General features: G+C 44.0%; 1 protein-coding gene across 2 annotated transcripts in view; it reads right to left on the bottom strand.

Annotated features, from left to right (window-relative positions):
- MLYCD (malonyl-CoA decarboxylase) overlaps positions 1-21,374 on the bottom strand; it is a 59,685-nt gene that overhangs the window by 33,951 nt on the left and 4,360 nt on the right. For both annotated transcript variants that reach the window (XM_056525818.1, XM_056525817.1), the window contains exon 2: positions 2,718-2,830. In XM_056525818.1, coding sequence (XP_056381793.1) covers positions 2,718-2,830 — 113 coding nt within the window. The remainder of the gene's footprint in view (positions 1-2,717; positions 2,831-21,374) is intronic.

The raw sequence follows: 21,374 nt of genomic DNA, 5'->3' as shown, positions 1-21,374 counted from the left end.
AGAGTGTGAGAAAGGTGACCACTGCTCGGGCGCGGTATGGACGGGCAAATTATAAGTGAGTGGCACATGTCAGGGGGGCATTATATGTGGGGGCACATGACAGCCTCCCCCCCCTGTCATGTGCCCATATAATGCATGGAATATCGGTATAAGTTATCGGCTATCGGCCTGAAAGTTCACAGGTTTTCGGCTATAAAAAAATCAATATTGGTCGATCCCTAGTGGTAAGGGCACCTTATACTATTTAATAGCAGTAAAATCTCACCTCTTGAGGGTTGGCCACAGGTCCTCTTTAAAAGGGGTACTCCCCTGGCCAGTGCTCGGAACTAAATGTTCCGGGTGCTGTTTTCGTGCTGCGGGGGGCCGACCACGCCCCCTCGTGTTGTCACGGCCACGCCCCCGCAACGCAAACCTATGGGAGGGGTGTCACGCCCCCTCCCATAGACTTGCATTAAGGGTGCGTGGCTGTGATGTCACAAGAGCGTGGCCAAAGCCGCAGCGCGAAAACAGCGCTCGGAACATTTAGTTCCGGACGCTAGCCAGTGGAGTACCCCATCAAGATGATGTTGAAACTGCAGGCTACACTAGTGCAGGACATAGAACTGCCCAGTAGCACTGAACCCTCCTGGATCACCTGGATCGCTCCTCTCCCTTCATACACATACCATGTCTTCCTTCCACCCTTCAGCATGCAGCCCTAGCAGTATTGGTATCAGTGCATAGACAGGCAGAAGCCCACAGTAATGAGTGGCAAATGGGAGGGAGTAGTAGCTGTTGAGAACAGTGCCCAGGGCTGCTCTCATGAGAGCGCACCTGCAGCTCGGCGTGACAGGCGGTTGCAAGAAGAGGTCAGGAGTGTGATGGAGTAGTCTATGTAGTCTATGCCTGCTCAGATGCAGTCCAGGATTCCGCAGGAGGATTAAACATGCTCAATCTTTCGCCTGAATCAAATTCCTAGTTGGAGGTTCTGCAACAGAACTTCCATGTGTATCAAGCAGCAGAATTTCATGTGGAATTTCTGTAGTGTGAATGGGGCCTTATAATATCTATTTGGCTCAGGAAAGCTTGAACGCCTCTGACATGGAAAAAAACAACATGTTCTCATGTATGCAAGATGTTACCTTGAGTTAAAAATGTCGCACTAAGTTCCAGGCTGCAAACTTCCTTCATTTCAGATTCCCTGATATGCAGTTTGCAGCCTCCTGTTAATTTCAGACTTTTCTAATGCAGACGTGTCCCTCCCAGTTATATATGCTGGATGTAAGGCCTGTGTCCCCAGGATGCTGCAGCCTTCACCTGTCCTCAAGTATCAGTGCAGCTTAATTCTGGACTCTATCTTTTAAGGGTACGTTCACACGAGTGGATTTTCGCAGAGTATTTCGCTGCGGGTCCGCTGATGAAGGCCCGCTCTATGGTGTCTTTACATGGGCCTGCTTGTAGTGGCTGTACGCCGCTATGAGCAAACACACTGCGATGTGAGAGTCGCAGTATACTCGCACATCGCGGGAGCTCTCTGCCTAGCTCAGAGCAGGGAGAGTGGCCGCGATGTGCGAGTACGCCGCGCACATCGCTGCAGTGTGTCTGCTCGTCACGGCGTATTGCCGCTACGAGCAGGCACATATAAAGACAGCATAGAGCGGGCCTTCACCAGCGGATCCGCAGCGTAAAATCCGCTCGTGTGAACGTACCATAAAGCCTATGAGAGATCCCCCTTCTTTGTACTGACACTGGTTCTTAGGAGTGTGGGGATTACCCCTTCCCCAGGGAAGTGTTTGCCGTGAGTGCTCTGATTTCTCCCTATACATCAGCGTTTCCCAACCAGGATGCCTCCAGCTGTTGCAAAACTACAACGCCTTTGGCTGTCCGGGCATGCTGGGAGTTGTAGTTTTGCAAAAGCTGGAGGTGCCCTGGGTTGGGAAACACCGGTCTACTGGATCACAATGACCATTTTTCTAACTTTAGTACTTTGAGCTCCTGTGTGCCGAAAGAAGTTAAAGTGTCCCAGGAAAGCTGAATTGAATGTTTTAACATTCTGAGCATGCTGGGAGTAGTAGTTCAGCAATAGCTGGAGGCACACTGGTTGGGAAACACTGCTATACATGTACACAGCCTTTGTGACTCAACCTCCTCCTCTTGGCAGTCCTTGCCATCTGCGTTCAGTAGCCTGTGCGATCTGCCTCCATAAACACATGGACGCTTTCCACACTGATCTGCCATATACAACCTCCTCCACTTCCCTATACCTAACAGAGGGCAATCGGCACAGCAGAAGGCAGTGCTGTCGGATCAGTGTCAGATTCTGTAGGGCAGACAGCGAGGTGAAGGAGTTGCACTGAACAGCAGCAAATTGGTAGACATTTGTAGTAACGATTTAAAAAGTTACTTTATTTTGTTACTAGGAAGTAAATAAGCAATAGAACAAAATGTCAGGGCAGAGTTGTCAATAGCCTTCAATAGGTCTACAAGGGCCGTCATCCAGCTCCCTTGTATTCTGATCAGCATGAAGTATCTCTGCTAAACAAGGAATATGTGACTAAGGGGATGTGGATTTATTGCTTATCATCCAGCTTTTACATAAACTGATACAACGCTAAATAATTTGAATAGAACTTATAACGACTGGACTTTTTTGTACTGGGAATTCTTTGAATATAGGGCAGAATACTGTTTTGCACAGGCAAGTGGGCAAAAGAAATAAAATAAAAAAGTGCACTTACTCACTAATCTTCTGCAGGACCTCACAGGGAGACTGCCAGGTTATTCTCTCCAGGTTTAGGAATCCTATGGAGAACCACTCAGACAGCATGCTTTTCAGGACCCCATTCATCTCCTAGAGGAATATAGGGAAGAAAAATTCTTAATTTTTTAACAGGTTCTCAAGAAGAAAGCGACATTCCATAATAAGGGACATGCAGCAACAAGCTGACGGAGCCCAAAACTAGCCTTAGCCATATGAATCAACCATGGGGTTAAAAGTGGACCTGTGGCCCAACACCAAATGAGATCCTTAAATAATAACTTAGAATGCCCTGATCACACACCTTTTTACAGTTTCTTGATACGCTTTTCCATTCCTGAGATATAGATTGTCAGACAATTCAGGGAATCGGACAGATGGGCGTGAACTTAAAAGGGGTATTCCAGGAAAAAACGTAATTTTTTTATATCAACTGGCTCCAGAAAGTTAAACAGATATGTAAATGACTTCTATTAAAAAATCTTAATCCTTCCAATAATTATCAGCTGCTGAAGTTGAGTTGTTGTTTTCCGTTTGGCAACAGTGCTCTCTGCTGACATCTCTGCGTGTCTCGGGAACTGCACAGAGTAGAAGAGGTTTGCTATGGGGATTTGCTTCTACTCTGGACAGTTCCCGAGACAGGTGTCATCAGAGAGCAACAGAAAAGAACAACTCAACTTCAGCAGTTCATAAGTACAGAAAGGATTAAGATTTTTTAATAGAAGTAATTTACAAATCTGTTTAACTTTCTGGAGCCAGTTTATATTAAAAAAAAAAAGTTTTTTTCCTGGATAAGCCCTTTAACTTTAATAATAGAAGTGAATGCTAGATGGGTGAGATTATACAGAGGGCATGTATTACTAAGCATACACGCCCCTCAATGTATAATCCTGCCAACCACCTGATATTCACTCATTATTAAAATTAAATGGGTACTACCGTGGAAAACCTTTTTTTTTTTTTTTTTTTTTTTTAAACTGGTGCCAGAAAGTTAAACAGATTTGTAAATTACTTCTATAAAAAAAAAAAAAAAAATCGCAATCCTTCCAGTACTTTTTAGGGGCTGTATACTACAGAGGAAATGTTTATCTTTTTAAATTTCTCTTATGTCACAACCACAGTGGTCTCTGCTGACCTCTGCTGTTCATTTAAGGAACTGTCCATAGCAGGAGAAAATCCCCATAGCAAACATATGCTGCTCTGGATGGTTTCTAAAATGGACGGCAGAGGTCAACAGAGAGCACTGTGGTCATGACATCAGAGAAATCCAATGAGATAAACATTTCCTCTGTAGTATGCAGCCCCTAAAAAATACTGGAAGGATTAAGATTTTTAATAGAAGTAATTTACAAATCTGTAACTTTCTGGCACCAGTTGATTAAAAAATAAAAAAATAAATAAAGTTTTCCACGGTAGTACCCCTTTAAGTTCAAGCCCATCTGACCGATTCTCTGAATTGTCTGAAAATCTATAATCCCTCATATCTCAGGAATCGGAGGGCATATCAAGAAATTGTGAAACGATATGTAACTGAGGAACCCTAAGCTACTTAATGACAATCTCAATATTTGGGTGTTGGTCCTCTTTAATGTCATTCTTAAATGGAATCTTTAATCATTGTCACTCGTATAAACCTGTTGGTACAGGCTGGTAGCACGGATGATAATAAGACTTGGATCCTCAATCCATGATCCCCTTCGTCCGTTATCTTCTTTCTTGTTGGCAGGCTTGTGTTGGAGCGGCACTTGGGGAGCATCCTGACTTTACCCCTGCTGTTTCCTCATTTGGCTCAGCAGGGAGCAGGCTTAAAGAAGCAGTAGAGGTGACGTCAGTATGCTCCTGGAGCACTGCCAGAGCACCAAGCCTGCTGCCTAAATAAGAAACATAACAGGTCAACAGGACCACGGATAAGGGATAGGTAAGTATCATTATAAGCACTACACGCCTGTACCAACAGGTTATTGCAGATGACACAGATTCCAAACTCCCTTTAAAAAGGGGCTTTTCAAGAAAATCCATTAGCTGGAAACTTTCTTCCTTTTGCTCTTTTTAGTTATTAACAGGGTCAACAAGGAGACAACCGGGTCGGGAAGTCATGGCAGAGAGCTAACAAGCAGGGGCTCTTGAATTGTCAGACTCCAGTCACTCAATATAACATGTGCCTGCTTCAGGTAAAATGCACAGCTGACTGAACCAGGTCGATGCGTTATTCAGTATACCAGGAAAGAAGGGTAAGATGTAATGGTAGACACATACTGTCATCAAGTATTCTGAGAACCAGATGTAGCTTTAAAAAGGAAAAAACAAGTGCTTGAAGAATTTCTGACATTTACTGGTAAATGGTTTCAAAAGGGACAAAATTCTTTCAATTTTGACTTCCGATAATCTACTCAAAGTTTACAGCCCCATATTAATGTGTCTGCCATTGTAGCTATTCCAATTGTTTTATCCTTAGCAGCAGTCACCGTCCTAGAACTGTAATCCCCTCCGCTGTCCTGACTGTAAATCTTAACAAGTGCACACTTTCTTCCAATTATAAAATCAGCTGGAATTTCTGTAGACTGAAGACGCAAATGTCAGCTCTTAACCTATTTATCTGCCGTTTTAAAGCCGTAACATTTTACCAGGAGCCGTGCGCAAGGTAAAATGATGACCAGTCAACAGCTTCAACTAAGGCACAATGGGGTGTCAAAGATGTAATTTCATGGACTTTCTTTTTTTGAAAGAGTTCAATTTGAGAGAATTATAATGAAATAGAAAAGAAGTACTTCTACACCGAGAAGCCATAACTTTAAAACCACCTTCCTAATATTTTGTAGGTCCCCCTCATGCCAGAACAGTCCTGACCCGTAGACCTCTAAAGGTGACCCTGTGGTGACTATGCTACCTTTTATTAGGCCCTCCAAAGCTCCATTTCTCTGGGATCCCGGCTTTACTGATATGTAAATTAGACCAATCAGTGCTCTGGAGACGTTACTTTATCAGTACACTGAATAGACTACCCGCCCGCTCCTAACGAAGGCAGAGCCATCCTTCTGCAATGGTCTTGAGTTACGTCAATGCAGTGGGGCGTCTTAGTATTAATAAATTTGGCCAAAGCAAGAACTAGTGTCGGAACTGCCACAAAGTATTACTTAATTCCCCTAATGTTTTATAGAATAAAACAAGACTTCAGGGAGAAACCAGGATTTTCGGCGCTGACCAAAGAGAAGGTATCGGAGCCCAGGTAAAGGAAGGAGGTTTATTAGCAACGCGTTTCACCGCGCTTGCGCGGCATCATCAGGCTTCATCAGCCTGATGAAGCCGCGCAAGCGCGGTGAAACGCGTTGCTAATAAACCTCCTTCCTTTACCTGGGCTCTGATACCTTCTCTTTGGTCAGCGCCGAAAATCCTGGTTTCTCCCTGAAGTCTTGTTTTATTCCACACATCCTCCAGGAAGGCTGCAGACTACAGGATTGTGATCCTTAAAAATCACATGTATTCAGCATAGTTGTGTATGTCCTCACACAACTTAGCAGGGTGAGCACGGATATTGCATTAATTCTCCTCTCTACCCTCGTGCTGGCTTTACTATACAGGGAGCGCCTTTCCTCTTTTTTAATGTTTTATAGGGTAGAACAGCTCCATAATGCAAAACACAAAACAGAGGTACGCGGAGGTACAGTAGAGCACCCTAGAGACATATAGGTATATGTTACCTTATGGCTCCATACAACTCAAAGGATGCACTAGAATGCCGACCCCCACAGTAAGCCACGGCTGACATGCCCCTCCATGTATCTCTATGGGATACATGGAGGGGGACCTCCTGCTTCATGCGGGGGTTAGCACGTCCCCTTTCTGCGGACTTTCGGAGCGCCATAGAGGATATAGCGGGGTCCTAGCGGTCAGACCCCCGCAATCTATAACTTATCCCTTAGCCTATGGATAGAGGATATGTTGTATTACACTACAGTACTCCTTTAATGAAACTGCTCAGTAATTCAGTAAATTGTTATCAGAATCAACATGATAGAAAAGTTTCAGGGAAATTATTTAACATGAATACATTTGTTAACACACCCTAAAATACTGAAAATCCTAAATTATGTGAGTTTAGATCAACACCAAGCTGAAATAAAATGTCTTTCCATTTCATGTGCGCCTGCTCTCAATTAAATGTGAATTGATTTAATTGTATGTACGGTACCTTGGAGTGCTTTCATATCAAGAGGCTGCATTCTGAAAGGAGATAAGGGAACGGAAAAAGACAGTTTCCAAATGCAAATGAACAGGGAGCAATACAAAAAGGAGATTATGAGAGTTCAGCAGCGTAAATAGAAAAAATAAAAATACCCGTATGCCAACTCCGTTCTTACAAGAACTAAGAATGGATTCAAAATAAAATCCACATCCGTAAGCCAGCAGTCTGTTAATGCATTGCCATTTCCTATTAGCTTTACCTGCACCACATTGACCTCAACAATATTGTATGCTGCTTGGAATAAACAGCCCAACTCTGGAAACTTAGTTATTACAAGATTTTCTAATAAAGCTGGAAATTATTTAGGATGGTGTTTGGTTTATTTTGTAATGCAGGAAATAAAAGAAACAAACAGGTAGCTTTTTTTTTTTTTCCCCTTTGGAAGCAAAATGCCCCCATTTGTAGGTTAATGCACTCGGCTGTTATTTCTGCCGCAGAGTGAAAATTCTACTACATTTACAGTATTTGAGTGGAAAACTGACAAAATACAGTGAGGCAAAAAAGTATTTAGTCAGCCCCCTATTGTGCAAGTTCTCCCACTTAAAAAGATGAAGAGGCCTGCAATCTTCATCATATATACCTCAACTATGAGACATAATGAGAAAAAAAATCCATAAAATCAAATTGTCTTATTTTTAAAGAATTAATTTGCTAATTATGGTGGAAAATAAGTATTTGGTCACCTACAAACTTGCAAGATTTCTGGCTCTCACAGACCTGTAACTTTCTTTAAGAGTCTCCTCTGTCCTCCACTTGTTACCTGTTTGTCACCACTTGTCACCTGTTTGAACTTGTAATATAAGACACCTGTCCACAACCTCAAACAGTCACACTCCAAACTCCACTATGGCAAAGACCAAAGAGCTGCCGAAGGACACCAGAAACACAACTGTAGACCTACACCAGGCTGGGAAGACTGAATCTGCAATAGGCAAGCATTTTGGTGTAAAGAAATTAACTGTGTGAGCAATTATTAGAAAATGGAAGACATAAAGACCACTGATAATCTCCCTCGATATGGGGCTCCACACAAGATTTCACCCTATGGTGTCAAAATGATCATAAGGACAGTGAGCAAAAATCCCAGAACCACATGGGGGGGGGCCTAGTGAATGACCTGCAGAGAGCTGGAACACACTATGCCGCCAGGGACTCAAATCATGCAGTGCCAGACGTGTCCCCCAGCTTAAGCCAGTACATGTCCAGGCCCATCTGAAGTTTGCTAGAGAGCATTTGGATGATCCAGAAGAGTATTGGGAGAATGTCATATGGTCAGATTAAACCAAAGTAGAACTTTTTGGCAAAAAAATCTACTAGTCGCGTTTTTGGAGAAGAAAGAATGCTAAGTTGCATCCAAAGAACACCATACCTACTGTGAAGCATGGGGGGTGGAAACATCATGCTTTGGGGCTAAGTGACCAGGACGACAGATTTGTGTAAAGGAAAGAATGAATGGGGCCATGTATCATGAGATTTTGAGTAAAAATCTCTTCCCATCAGCAAGGGAATTGAAAATGAAACGTTGCTGGGTCTTTCAGCATGACAAGAATCCCAAAAACACTGCCCAGACAATGAAGGAGTGGCTTCATAAGAAGCATTTCAAGGTCCTGGAGTGGCCTAGCCAGTCTCCAGATTTCAACCCCATAGAAAACCTTTGGAGGGAGTTGAAAGGCCATGTTGCCCAGCGACAGCCCCAAAACATCACTGCTCTAGAGGAGATCTGCATGGAGGAATGGACCAAAATACCAGCAACAGTGTGTGAAAACCTTGTGAAGACTTACAGAAAATGTTTGACCTCTGTCATTGTCAACAAAGGGTATATAACAAAGTATTGAGATGAACTTTTGTTATTGACCAAATACTTATTTTCCACCATAATTTGCAAATAAATTCTTTAAAAATCAGACAATGTGACTTTATGGATTTTTTTTCTCTTTCTGTCTCATAGTTGAGGTATACCTATGATGAAAATTACAGGCGCCTCTCATCTTTTTAAGTGGGAGAACTTGCACAATTGGTGGCTAACTAAATACTTTAGCCTCACTGTATTTTCTGATTTTAGAAGATTCATAGTATTTGTAGTAAGTTCTGGGAAAGTTAACACTGCATCCATTTAAAGTGTGCCAAAAGTTTCATTAAACTAACGTGTAACGTGACATGCGAGACGTAATCACTAAACAAGGCAGCAGTGGTGCAAGTCAGAAGTTTAATTGAATGACAAAGTATACTTCAATAAGTTATTACCATTTAAAATAATCTTTTGACATGTCACGCAGACATATCAAACGTTTTGAGACCCTCACCGTTTTCTAGATATAGCTAGGAGAGCTGCACAGAAGATCACTTCACTCTCTGACTGCATTTAAAAGGGTATTCCACCTCTAGACATGAATGGAGGGGGCGTGATGCCAAGACCACAGGCGCCCGAAGGCGGCATTCTAAACAAATGTTCAAAGCGCCTGGGTGCCGGGCCAAAATACTGAAAGGACTATCCTCAGGAAGACAGTCCCTTTCCATACGTAGGGAATATGAAGATCATAGAGGATGTCCCCTGCTCAAGACTTCCCTCTATGAGGTAGGGTAGAAAACTAAATAATAAGGTGCTCTAGTGGACCCAGCCTTTCCATACTAATCTGTAGATAAATCAAATGAATACATTATATATAAAATATATAGATATAAAACCCTGCTGTGTTACATAGAGAACATCCAACATAAGTCCCCAAAGGGCAAAAGCAGTGCAATAAACAGCTAGATGTAAAGCACAAGTTAACATATTCACCCTGATGTAGGAAACATAGTACAGGCGGAATTTCTCTATTTTCCGTCAAATTAATTGCTGGTAATGATTTCAGGTTCGAGTGCATCTCCTATTGTACGATGTCCCTTTACACTTTATGCCGGTTTTCTGGAAGTTGCGCTTTGATGAAAAAAAAAACTCTCAAGTTGGATGTAATGATCTCTGCCGCTCTATGTGATCACTCAGGCTTCAGACGAAAAGGCCAAAAAAAATGCATATTTAACTAAGTTAGTTTGCAGAAAGAATGAAGAAAATTGTAAAGATCATCTGTTTTAATAAGTAAAAACAAGTCTTTGCATCAAATTCTGTTAAGTGGTTAAAACTTTTACGACTACTGTTTAGTTCTAGCTCTTCATCGAGAAGAAAGGTGATCGCTAATATGGCCTCTTTATACAAAGTGGATTGTCTTACAAATGAGACAAAAATTACAATAAATGACTATAAAACCTGATGAAGGGTTACTCGATATTGTGTATTATTGGACAGTCCAGGAAAACCACCTTAAAGGGGCACTCCGCCCCTAGACATCTTATCCCCTATCCAAAGGATAGGGGATAAGATGTCAGATCGCCACGGTCCCGCTGCTGGGGACCACCGGGATTCCCACTGCGCTGTCATTACTGCACAGAGTGAGTTCGCTCTGCACGTAATGACGGGCAATACAGGGGCCGGAGCATCATTACGTCACAGCCCGCCCCTCGTGACATCACAGCCCACCCCCTCAATACGAGCCTATGGGAGGGGGTGTGGCGGTCGTCACGCCCCTGCCATACACTTGTATTAAGGGGGCGGGCCGTGATGTCACGAGGGGCGGAGCCATGACATCACGCTGCTCCGTCCCCTGTATCGCCCGTCATTACGCACAGAGCGACCTCACTCTGTGCAGTAATTACAGTGGGTTGCCGCAGTGGCAATCCCGGGGGTCTCCAGCAGCGGGACCGCGGCGAACTGACATCTTATCCCATATCCTTTGGATAGGGGATAAGATGTCTAGGGGCGGAGTACCCCTTTAAGTCTTGCGCTTACTGTTCATATGGGTTAGCATCTCTGTATGGGACTAACCTGATCAGAACCAATAGTGAGTATAATATATGACTAGTGAGGTCATCTACATTTCTTAACCTACATAAACCTAATAATACTACAAATTCCAGAATATCAGACAGACATTCTGGATGCTGAATGATAAGAATTTACTGTACAGTGACCCCTCAACCAACGATGGCCCCAACATACCATAATTTTAACATGCGATGGCTTCTCAGAGGCCATTGCATGTTGAAGGCAGCATAAACATACGATGCTTTTTAATGTCGGGGCCATCAATAAACGGCTATCCGGCAGCGCTGACTGCTGGATAGCCATTTACGGTGCCCCGTGAGCTCCGGTGATGGCCACTCACCTGTCCTCGGGGCTCCGGCGCGTCCTCTTCGGCATCCTCTGCATCATTGGCGCTCTCCATCGACGTCATCACGTCGCTGCGCACGCCTTCCCATCATCCAATAGGAGCGGCGTGCGTAGCAACGTGATGGCGTCGACGGAGAGCGAGGATGCCGGGAAAGCAGAGGCCTTACCGGAGCGTCGGGGACACCTCGGGGACGCAGCAACAGCGATGGACGGAGACATCCCGGGCAGCGGTAACGGTCCGGAGCAGCGGGGACAGGTGAGTACAACTTCTTCTAACAGTGGTCTACAACCTGCGGACCTCCAGATGTTGCAAAACTACAACACCCAGCATGCACGGACAGCCAACGGCTGTCCGGGCATGCTGGGTGTTGTAGTTTTGCAACATCTGGAGGTCCGCAGGTTGTAGACCACTGTCCTATACTTTACATTGCACGGATCCCTCAACATGCGATGGTTTCAACAAACGATGGTCCGTTTAGAACGGATTACCATCGTATGTTGAGGGACCACTGTATATCCGGAAACTGTATAGTACAACAGTTTACAGAAATAAATAAATTTACAAAAAAAAACTGAAAATTCCTTTAACATGCAGGACAGTACAATATGCATTAATATGACATATGGAGAGGTAATAGACCAAAGCAGGAGGATCAGATACATCTACACATTAAACCAATTCATTCTTATTTGCTATTTTGTTGCAGTTTATTTATTTTTTTTGTTGTTTTTGGTTAGGCCTTTTTTTTATTTATTTATTTTTTAAATGGGCACTGTCACCAAACTTTTTTTTTTTTTTGATATGTTGCAGTACTTACGTACTACAACATATCTCTAATATAAATCTATTACAATTTTTTTTCCATTAAAATAGTTTATTTTAATGTTGAAAACCGGCCACTAGGGGTCTCCCTCCTAGTGGCCGGCTGCAGGCTGGCGTGACGTCACGCATGAATTCGGACCGATGCCGGCCGGGCATCGGTCCTAATTCATTTAGCCTGCGCTCAATCCATGCTTGTCAATCAGACAGGGAGGAGCGAGCGCTGAGAGCACATTGGCTCCCTGGCTTCACACGCCACCGCTGCTGCTCTGCACTCGGGTATGCCTGGGGGGGAGCGGGGTAGCACTGCGGCAACTTTTGAATTTCAACGGGGGGGGGGGGGTAGCAGGGTAGCGCTGCAGAAACTATTGAAAGTTATTGTTTTTAACACAGAGTGCCTCCAGTTGTTTCACCACTACAACTCCCAGCATGCCCTGACAGCCAGTAGATGTCAGGGCAAGCTGGTAGTTGTAGTGGTGAAACAGCTGGAGGGACCCTGTATAGTGAACTAAGGGCGGAAGTGTCGGCTCCAGCAGGCATCAGTGACGTGGTGCCTGCTGGGGAAGTCTGCCTGGTAGTGAGCACACTACCAGGCAGACAAAAAAGCATTTTTAATATAGTAAAAAATATTTAAAGGCAGGGAGGGGGTTAGGGATAGATGGGCAATAGGAAGGGACAGAAAAAAAAATGGATGGTGAGAGCTATTCTTTAAAGCATTTACTGGAATGGATAGTTAATTTTCAAGTCCCAAGTGTCAGGCCCACACAATCTTCAGCGTGGACAAGCGAGGGCCACACTGAGTACTACAGCTGACACACTCAGCAAAGTTCTGGGCACAAGTACCATTCATTAGAAAAAGGTTTATGTAAAGAACTTCACTGAGCGTGGTATGGCTGGGTCTTGTTGTTGCCACGCTGGAGTTTAAGTTCGTGCAGGCCTGACACTTTGAACTTTCACTTTAAAGAGATACGTCCATAGCCAAATGTGCGGTAAAAACAAGAACGTCTTTATTAAAACTATCCACAGGAACACATTAATCATTAAACAAATGTTGATACTTTTGGGCTGAGCATGGTCCTTAATCATAGCAACATGCCATGATATAAGACCTTGCATGGTCCAAAACGCTTCTAAATGTGTTCCAATGAACGCTGCTGGCCGGTCCGTGCGTAGGCATGTTTGCGAGGAGACGTGAGCTGTCGATTCACAGTGTAGTGGTGGCACCAGGCTATTGTACCTCAGATCCCATTTTCAATAGAAGAAGATGAGCTGCAGTAATGCAGCACCACTACGATATAATAAACGTCACACTTTTCTGCCATTTATGACATATCCAAAAGATGAGACCCCAATAAATAATATCTAAAAACCCACTTTAAAAAGGGGTACTCTGGTGGAAAATACATTTTTTTTATATCAACTGGTGCCAGAAAGTTAAAAGGAGATATCCAGTTCTGAAAAACTTATCCTATCCTTAGGATAGGGGATAAGTTTGAGATCGCGGGGGGTCCCACTGCTGGGGCCCTGCCAGCCTGAGGGAAGGGGGCGTGTTGACCAGCGCACGAAGCGGCAGCTGACACGCCCCCTCAATACAACTCTATGGCAGAGCCCGGAGCGCTGCCTTCGGCAATCTCTGCCATAGCGATGTATTGAGGGGGCGTGTCACCCGCCGCTTCGTGCGGTGGTCAACACGCCCCCTTCCCTCAGGCTGGCAGGGCCCCAGCAGTGGGACCCCCGCGATCTGAAACTTATCCCCTATCCTAAGGATAGGGGATAGGTTTTCCAGCACTGGACTACCCCTTTAACCCCTACAGGACCCATGACGTAACGGTACGTCCCGACACCCTGGGTCTTAAGGACCAGGGACGTACATTTACGTCATGGGCAGTTTTAGTCCCCGCCGTGCGCCGGGCGGGGATCGGAGCGGGATGGCTGCTGAAATCATTCAGTAGGCATCCCGTGCAAATGACCAGGGGGGTCATCAGACCCCCCCATGTCGGCGATCGCGGCAAATCGCAAGTGAATTCACACTTGCGATTTGCGCGATTCCGGGTCATTACGAGTCTATAGTGACCCGGTGACCCGCAATGTAAGGGGGATCGCGGGTGTCTAAGACACCCACGATCCCCCTGAAGCGATAGGAGTGAGGTGGCAGGGGTGCCACCCCTCCTATCCCTGCTATTGGTGGTCTAGGCGCGACCACCAATAGCAGATCGGGGGCGGGGGGGTTTACTTTCGTTTTCCCCGTCCTGCCCTCCCACAATAGGCGGGGCAGGACGGGGAAACGACGGGGACCGGCGCCGAAGATCCACTTACCGATCCGGGCGGGCGTCGGAGGCTGCAGGCGACGGAGATCGGCGGGCGGCGATGACGTGCGGCTGGATCCGACGGAAGCCGGTGAGTTGCCTAGCAACATCTGGAGGGTACAGTTTGAGACCATTATACAGTGGTCTCTAACTGTAGCCCTCCAGATGTTGCAAAACTACAACTCCCAGCATGCCCAGACTGCTGTTTGGGCATGCTGGAATATGTAGTTTTGCAACAGCTGGAGGGCTACAGTTTGAGACCACTATATAGTGGTCCCTAAACTGTAGCCCTCCAGATCTTGCAAAACTACAACTCCTAGCATGCTCAAACAACTGTTTGCTGTCAGGGCATGCTGGGAATTGTAGTTTTGCAACAGCTGGAGGTCCACAGTTTGGAGATCACTTTGCAGTGGTCTCTAAAACTGTAGCCCAACAGATGCAAAACTGCAAATCCCAGCATGTCCAAACAGCAATCAGCTGTCTCGGCATGCTGGGAGTTGTAGTTGCGTACCTCCAGCTATTGCATAACTACATCTCCCAGCATGCCCTTCGGCGATCAGTACATGCTGGGAGTTGTAGTTTTGCAACAGCTGGAGGCACACTGGTTAGAAAATACTGAGTTAGGTAACAGAACCTAACTGAAGGTTTTCCAACCAGTGTGCCTCCAGCTGTTGCAAAAGTACAACTCCCAGCATGCACGGTCTGTCAGTACATGCTGGGAGTTGTAGTTTTGGAACAGCTGGAGGTTTGCCCCCCCCCCCCATGTGAACGTACAGGGTACATTCACACGGGCAGGCTTACAGTAAGTTTCCTGCTCCAAGTTTGGGCTGCGGCAAATTTTTCGCCGTATCTCAAACTTCTAGCGAGAAACTCACCGTAACCCGCCAGTGCGAATGTACCCTAAAAACACTACACTACACTAACACCTAATAAAGAGTAAAACACTACATATACACCCCCTTACACTGTCCCCCCAATAAAAATGAAAAACGTATTGTATGGCAGTGTTTCCAAAACGGAGCCTCCAGCTGTTGCAAAACAACAACTCCCAGCATTTCCGGACAGCCACTGACTGTCCAGGCATGCTGGGAATTTAGCAACAGCTGGAGGCACCCTGTTTGGGAATCACTGGCGTATAATACCCCTATGTCCACCCCTGTGCAATCCCTAATTTAGTCCTCAAATGCGCATGGCGCTCTCTCACTTTGGAGCCCTGTCGTATTTCAAGGCAACAGTTTAGGGCCACATATGGGGTATCTCCGTACTCGGGAGAAATTGCACTACTAATTTTGGGGGGCTTTTTCTCCTTTTACCCCTTAGGAAAAGGAAAAGTTGGGGCTACACCAGCTTGTTAGTGTAAAAAAATAAAAAAAATTACACTAACATGCCGGTGTTGCCCTTTACTTTTTATTTTCACAAGCGTTAAAAGGAAAAAAAAGACACCCAAAATTTGTAACGCAATTTCTCCTGAGTACGGACATACCCCATATGTGGGTGTAAAATGCTCTGCGGGCGCACAACAAGGCTCAGGAGTGAGAGCGCACTATGTACATTTGAGGTCTAAATTGGTGATTTGCACAGGGGTGGCTGATTTTACAGCGGTTCTGACATAAACCCCCCCCAAAAAATACCCACATGTGACCCCATTTTGGAAACTACACCCCTCACGGAATGTAATAAGGGGTACAGTGAGCATTTACGCCCCACAGGTGTTTGACAGATTTTTGCAACAGTGGTCCGTGAAAATGAAAAATTTTATTTTTCATTTGCACAGCCCACTGTTCCAAAGATCTGTCAAACGCCAGTGGGGTGTAAATACTCACTGCACCCCTTATTAAATTCTGTGAGGGGTGTAGTTTCCAAAATAGGGTCACATGTGGGGGGTTCCACTGTTCTGGCACCACGGGGGGGCTTTGTAAACGCAGATGGCCCCTGACTTCCATTCCAAACAATTTTTTTTCCCAAAAGCTCAACGGCACTCCTTCTCTTCTGAGCATTGTAGTGCGCCAGCAGAGCACTTGACGTCCACACATGGGGTATTTCCATACTCAGAAGAGATGGGGTTACAAATTTTGGGGGGTATTTTCTGCTATTAACCCTTGCAAAAATGTGAAATTTGGGGGGAAACACACATTTTAGTGAAAAAAAATTTTTTTTTTTACATATGCAAAAGTCGTGAAACACCTGTGGGGTATTAAGGCTCACTTAATTTCTTGTTACGTTCCTCAAGGGGTCTAGTTTCCAAAATGGTATGCCATGTGAGGGTTTTTTGCTGTTCTGGCACCATAGGGGCTTCCTAAATGCAACATGCCCCCCAAAAACCATTTCAGAAAAACGTACTCTCCAAAATCCCCTTGTCTCTCCTTCGCTTCTGAGCCCTCTACTGCGCCCGCCGAACAATTTACATAGACATATGAGGTATGTGCTTACTCGAGAGAAATTGGGCTACAAATACAAGTATACATTTTCTCCTTCTACCCCTTGTAAAAATAAAAGAATTGGGTCTACAAGAACATGCGAGTGTAAAAAATGAAGATTGTGAATTTTCTCCTTCACTTTGTTGCTATTCCTGTGAAACACCTAAAGGGTTAAAACGCTGACTGAATGTCATTTTGAATACTTTGGGGGGTGTAGTTTTTATAATGGGGTCATTTGTGGGGTATTTCTAAGATGAAGACCCTTCAAATCCACCTCAAACCTGAACTGGTCCCTGAAAAATACTGAGTTTGAAAATTTTGAGAAAAATTGGAAAATTGCTGCTGAACTTTGAAGCCCTCTGGTGTCTTCCAAAAGTAAAAACTCATCAATTTTATGATGCAAATATAAAGTAGACATATTGTATATGTGAATCAAAATTTTTTTTATTTGGAATATCCATTTTCCTTACAAGCAGAGAGCTTCAAAGTTAGAAAAATACAAATTTTTCAAATTTTTCATCAAATTTGGGGATTTTTCACCAAGAAAGGATGCAAGTTACCACCAAATTTTACCGCTATGTTAAAGTAGAATATGTCACGAAAAAACAATCTCGGAATCAGAATGATAACTAAAAGCATTCCAGAGTTATTAATGTTTAAAGTGACAGTGGTCAGATGTGCAAAAAACGCTCTGGTCCTGAGGTGTAAAATGGCCTGGTCCTTAAGGGGTTAAACATATTTGTAAATTACTTCTATTTAAAAATCTTAATCCTTACAGTACTTATCAGCTGCTGTATGCTCCACAGGAAGTTGTATTTCTTTTTGGAATTATTTTCAGTCTAACCACAGTGCTCTCTGCTGACACCTCTGTCTATGTCATGAACTGTCCAGAGCACAAGCAAATCCCCATAGCAAACCACTCCTGCTGGGGACTGCAGTTCCTGACATGGACAGAGATGTTAGCAGAGAGCAGTGTGGTCAGACAGAAAATAATTCAAGAAAGAAATACAACTTCCTGTGGAGCATACAGCAGCTGATATGTACTGTAAGGATTAAGATTTTTAAATAGAAGTAATTTACAAATATGTTTAACTTTGTGGCATCATTTGATTTTAAAAAATGTGTTTTCCTCCGGAGTACCCCTTTAAGGGAAGGATACAAGGTATCAGTCTGATGCTTGGACTACTTAATTTACAGAGGAATGCATAGACAGGATACAATCTATAAGGATTTGGATATAAGTCTGGATATAAACAATACTTTCATTCACTGCCAGCAAACAGAAATGTAGCTAAATTTAAAAAACATAATAGAAAGTGTGTTAAACATTTCATTATAAAGTGACTAAGCATTTTCCCTTTAAAAAGGGTACTCTGGTGGAAAACTTTCTTTTATAATGAACTGGTGCCAGAAAGTTAAACAGATTTGTAAATTACTTCTATTTAAAAATCTTAATGCTTTGAGCACTTATTAGCTGCTGTATAATACAGAGGAAAATTCATTTCTTTTTGTCTTGTCCACAGTGCTCTCTGCTGACACCTCTGTCCGTGTTAGGACTTGTCCAGAGCAGAATAGGTTTGCTATGGGGATTTTCTCCTGCTTTGGACCGTTCCTGATATGGCCATCAGGTGTCAGCAGAGAGCACTGTGGAGAAGACAAAAAGGAAATTCAAAAAGAAAAATTTCCTCTGTAGCATACAGCTGCTAATAAGTACTGGAAGGATTAAGATTTTTTAATAGGAGTAATTTACAAAACTGTAACTTTCTGGCAGCAGTTGATTTAAAAAAATAATAATGTTTTCCCACAAGAGGACCCCTTTATGTGTGTAGCTATCTCGAAGCTACCTATAAACAAATACATGACTATGGTTCTGGTATATGCAGAACAATCAATCCTACCTTTTTATTTTTACAATATTTTTTATTCTTGTCTGATTCCATAACTTTCCGTGTTTATGAACGCCATATACTAATTTCATGTAAAGTCTTGCTATACTATACGCCTTTGCTATTATCAGGATAAAATGCCTATTTAGAAAAAGCCTACTGAGTTATAAAGTGCAGCTCATACTAAGGTGAACATTAGAAGGAGCACCATACTGTGACCAACAGGTTAAATTGGCCTTTAATGGTCCATTTACTGTGACATCCACGCAACAAAAACTGTTTAAAATGTTCATAAAATATGAACCAGCTGGAACACAACCGAGTGGAGTAGAAGCGAAATGATTGAGGATTTACAGAACGTACATCATGCCGCCAACCTGTTGACTGATTAATACCATTCATGGCATGCGTGCCATATCTGAATATATAACAGGTGCTATGTCACTAGGGCAGTGTTTCCTAACCAGGGCGCCTCCAGCTGTTGCAAAACTACAACTCCCTGCATGCCCAGACAGCCTGTGGCTGTCCGGACATGCAGGGAGTTGTAGTTTTGCAACAGCTGGAGGCACCCTGGTTGGGAAACACTAGGGCTGGGTGGTATGACCAAATATGTGTATCACGGTATTTTTTTAACTTACGGCGGTTCCACGGTATTTTCACCCCCAATCAGGTGACCCGCGCGCGGTGTTAGGCGCCCCCAACCCAAATCATGTGACCCGCCAGCACTGTTTTGCCCCCCCCAATTAATGATCAGTCCAGCGGGGTACTACTCACAGATGTCACCTTCAAGCACTGCCCTCCTCCTCTTTGTTGGGGGCCGCTGGTGCTGGAACTCACTGTACGAAAGTGGTCTCCAATCTGCGGACCTCCAGTTCTTGCAAAACTACAACTCCCAGCATGCCCGGACAGCCAACGGCCGATGAACCGACCCTGCTGTGCCTATCTGCACAGGTCCATGTGGGTCTGCTCGTAGCAGCGGATGTCCAAAAAAAGCAGACACACATGGACCTGCGTGTCGCCGCACGCACGCGCAGTGTACTCAGTCATTGCGGCCACTCCCCCTGCTATGAGCTAGGCAGATAGCGATAACTGAGTACACCGCGCGTAGCGGATTGCCGCTATGAGCAGACAGGCACAGCAGGAGGCACACTATAGGGTTAGGTCATCGGCGGATCTGCCGCGTAAAATACGCTGCGGATCCATTAGATGTGACCCTTCCCTTAGGGACTTTTGATGAGCTGATCTGGGGTTAGGCTATGTTTACACCTTTTTTTTTTTTTCCAGCCATCTTTTTTCCCCCCCCAAGAATAGCTGTTATTTGGCAATTTTACACAAAAAAAAAAACTGACATCTTTAGTTATTATAGAGGAAATTTATCAAAATCTGTGCAGAGGAAAAGTTGATCAGTTGTCCATAGCAACCAGATTGCTTCTTTCATTTTTCTGGTCAACTTTTCCTCTGCACAGGTTTTGACCAATCCATCCCGCCCCCCCCCCCCCCCCTTCAGTTCATTAAAGGGGTATTCCAGGCCAAAACTTTTTTTTATATATCAACTGGCTCCGGAAAGTTAAGCAGATTTGTAAATTACTTCTATTAAAAAATCTTAATCCTTCCAATAGTTATTAGCTTCTGAAGTTTTCTGTCTAACTGCTCAATGATGAGGTCACGTCCCGGAAGCTGTGCATGATGGGAGAATATCCCCATAGGAGTTGGACAGCTCCCGGGACGTGAGTCATCAGAAAGCAGTTAGACAGAAAATAGCAACTCAACTTCAGAAGCTAATAACTATTGGATATTACAAATCTGTTTAACTTTCCGGAGCCAGTTGATATATAAAAAAAAGTTTTGGTCTGGAATACCCCTTTAATGCAAACATTGGACCTGATTTATCAAAACATATATGAGGGGAAATAACAACCAATCACAGCTCAGCTTTTATAGCTTAATGAGCTCTGGTAGAGTGAAAGTTGAGCTGTGATTGGTTACTATGGGAAAAATCTCTAGTTTTTCTCTCGATAAATCAGGGCCAATATATTTGTTAAAATAAAAAAAGAGAGTTTAGACTCAAGCATAATCAGTTAGTAACTAAGTTCAGGTCATTTGCCTAGTGCATATGAGTTTTGTTCCAAATCAACCAAACCAAATAGATGCCTAGAGGGCCCCAGGGCAGAGACCAATAAACGCAAACCCCTTAATGGGGTACTCCGCCCCTATAGGGGATAAGATGTCTGATCTCTGTGCAGCATTCGGCATTGACGTCACATCACGCCGCCTTAATGTAAGTCTATGGGAGGAGGCGTGGCAGCCATCATGCCCCCTCCCATTGACTTGCATTTACAGGGCGTGATGGCGGGAGGAGTGTCTCAGCATCATAGATCATCTGACTCCCCATCAGACTTGTAACGAGCACATGTGCAATAGAAAATTAATAACTGCACATCAAGGCGCTTGGTGATTACGCTAGTTTCCCAGCACATAGGTAATAACTGTTCCCATTCCTTGCACATCATATAGGTAATTTATATGTCCACTAATAATGATAAACTTCCTAGAAGGTCAATATCACCTCATTCCTAACATGGATAAGGGTGGGTTCACACCACGATTGTGCTATACGGTTTCAGCATACAGTTTCATAAAAAAAACACGTATGCAACCGTACAGAAAACTGTGCCCATAGACTTCCCACTCAAAACCGTATGCACCACAATGTATATGGTTGTCTCCGCTTTTCAAGCCATACGTTTTTTTTTTTTTC

This window comes from Hyla sarda, chromosome 6 (genome assembly GCF_029499605.1).
Source record: "Hyla sarda isolate aHylSar1 chromosome 6, aHylSar1.hap1, whole genome shotgun sequence".
In the NCBI taxonomy this organism is placed as follows: Eukaryota; Metazoa; Chordata; class Amphibia; order Anura; family Hylidae; genus Hyla; species Hyla sarda.
Note: the sequence above shows the minus strand (reverse complement) of the source record. Positions and strands in the feature narration are given on the sequence as shown.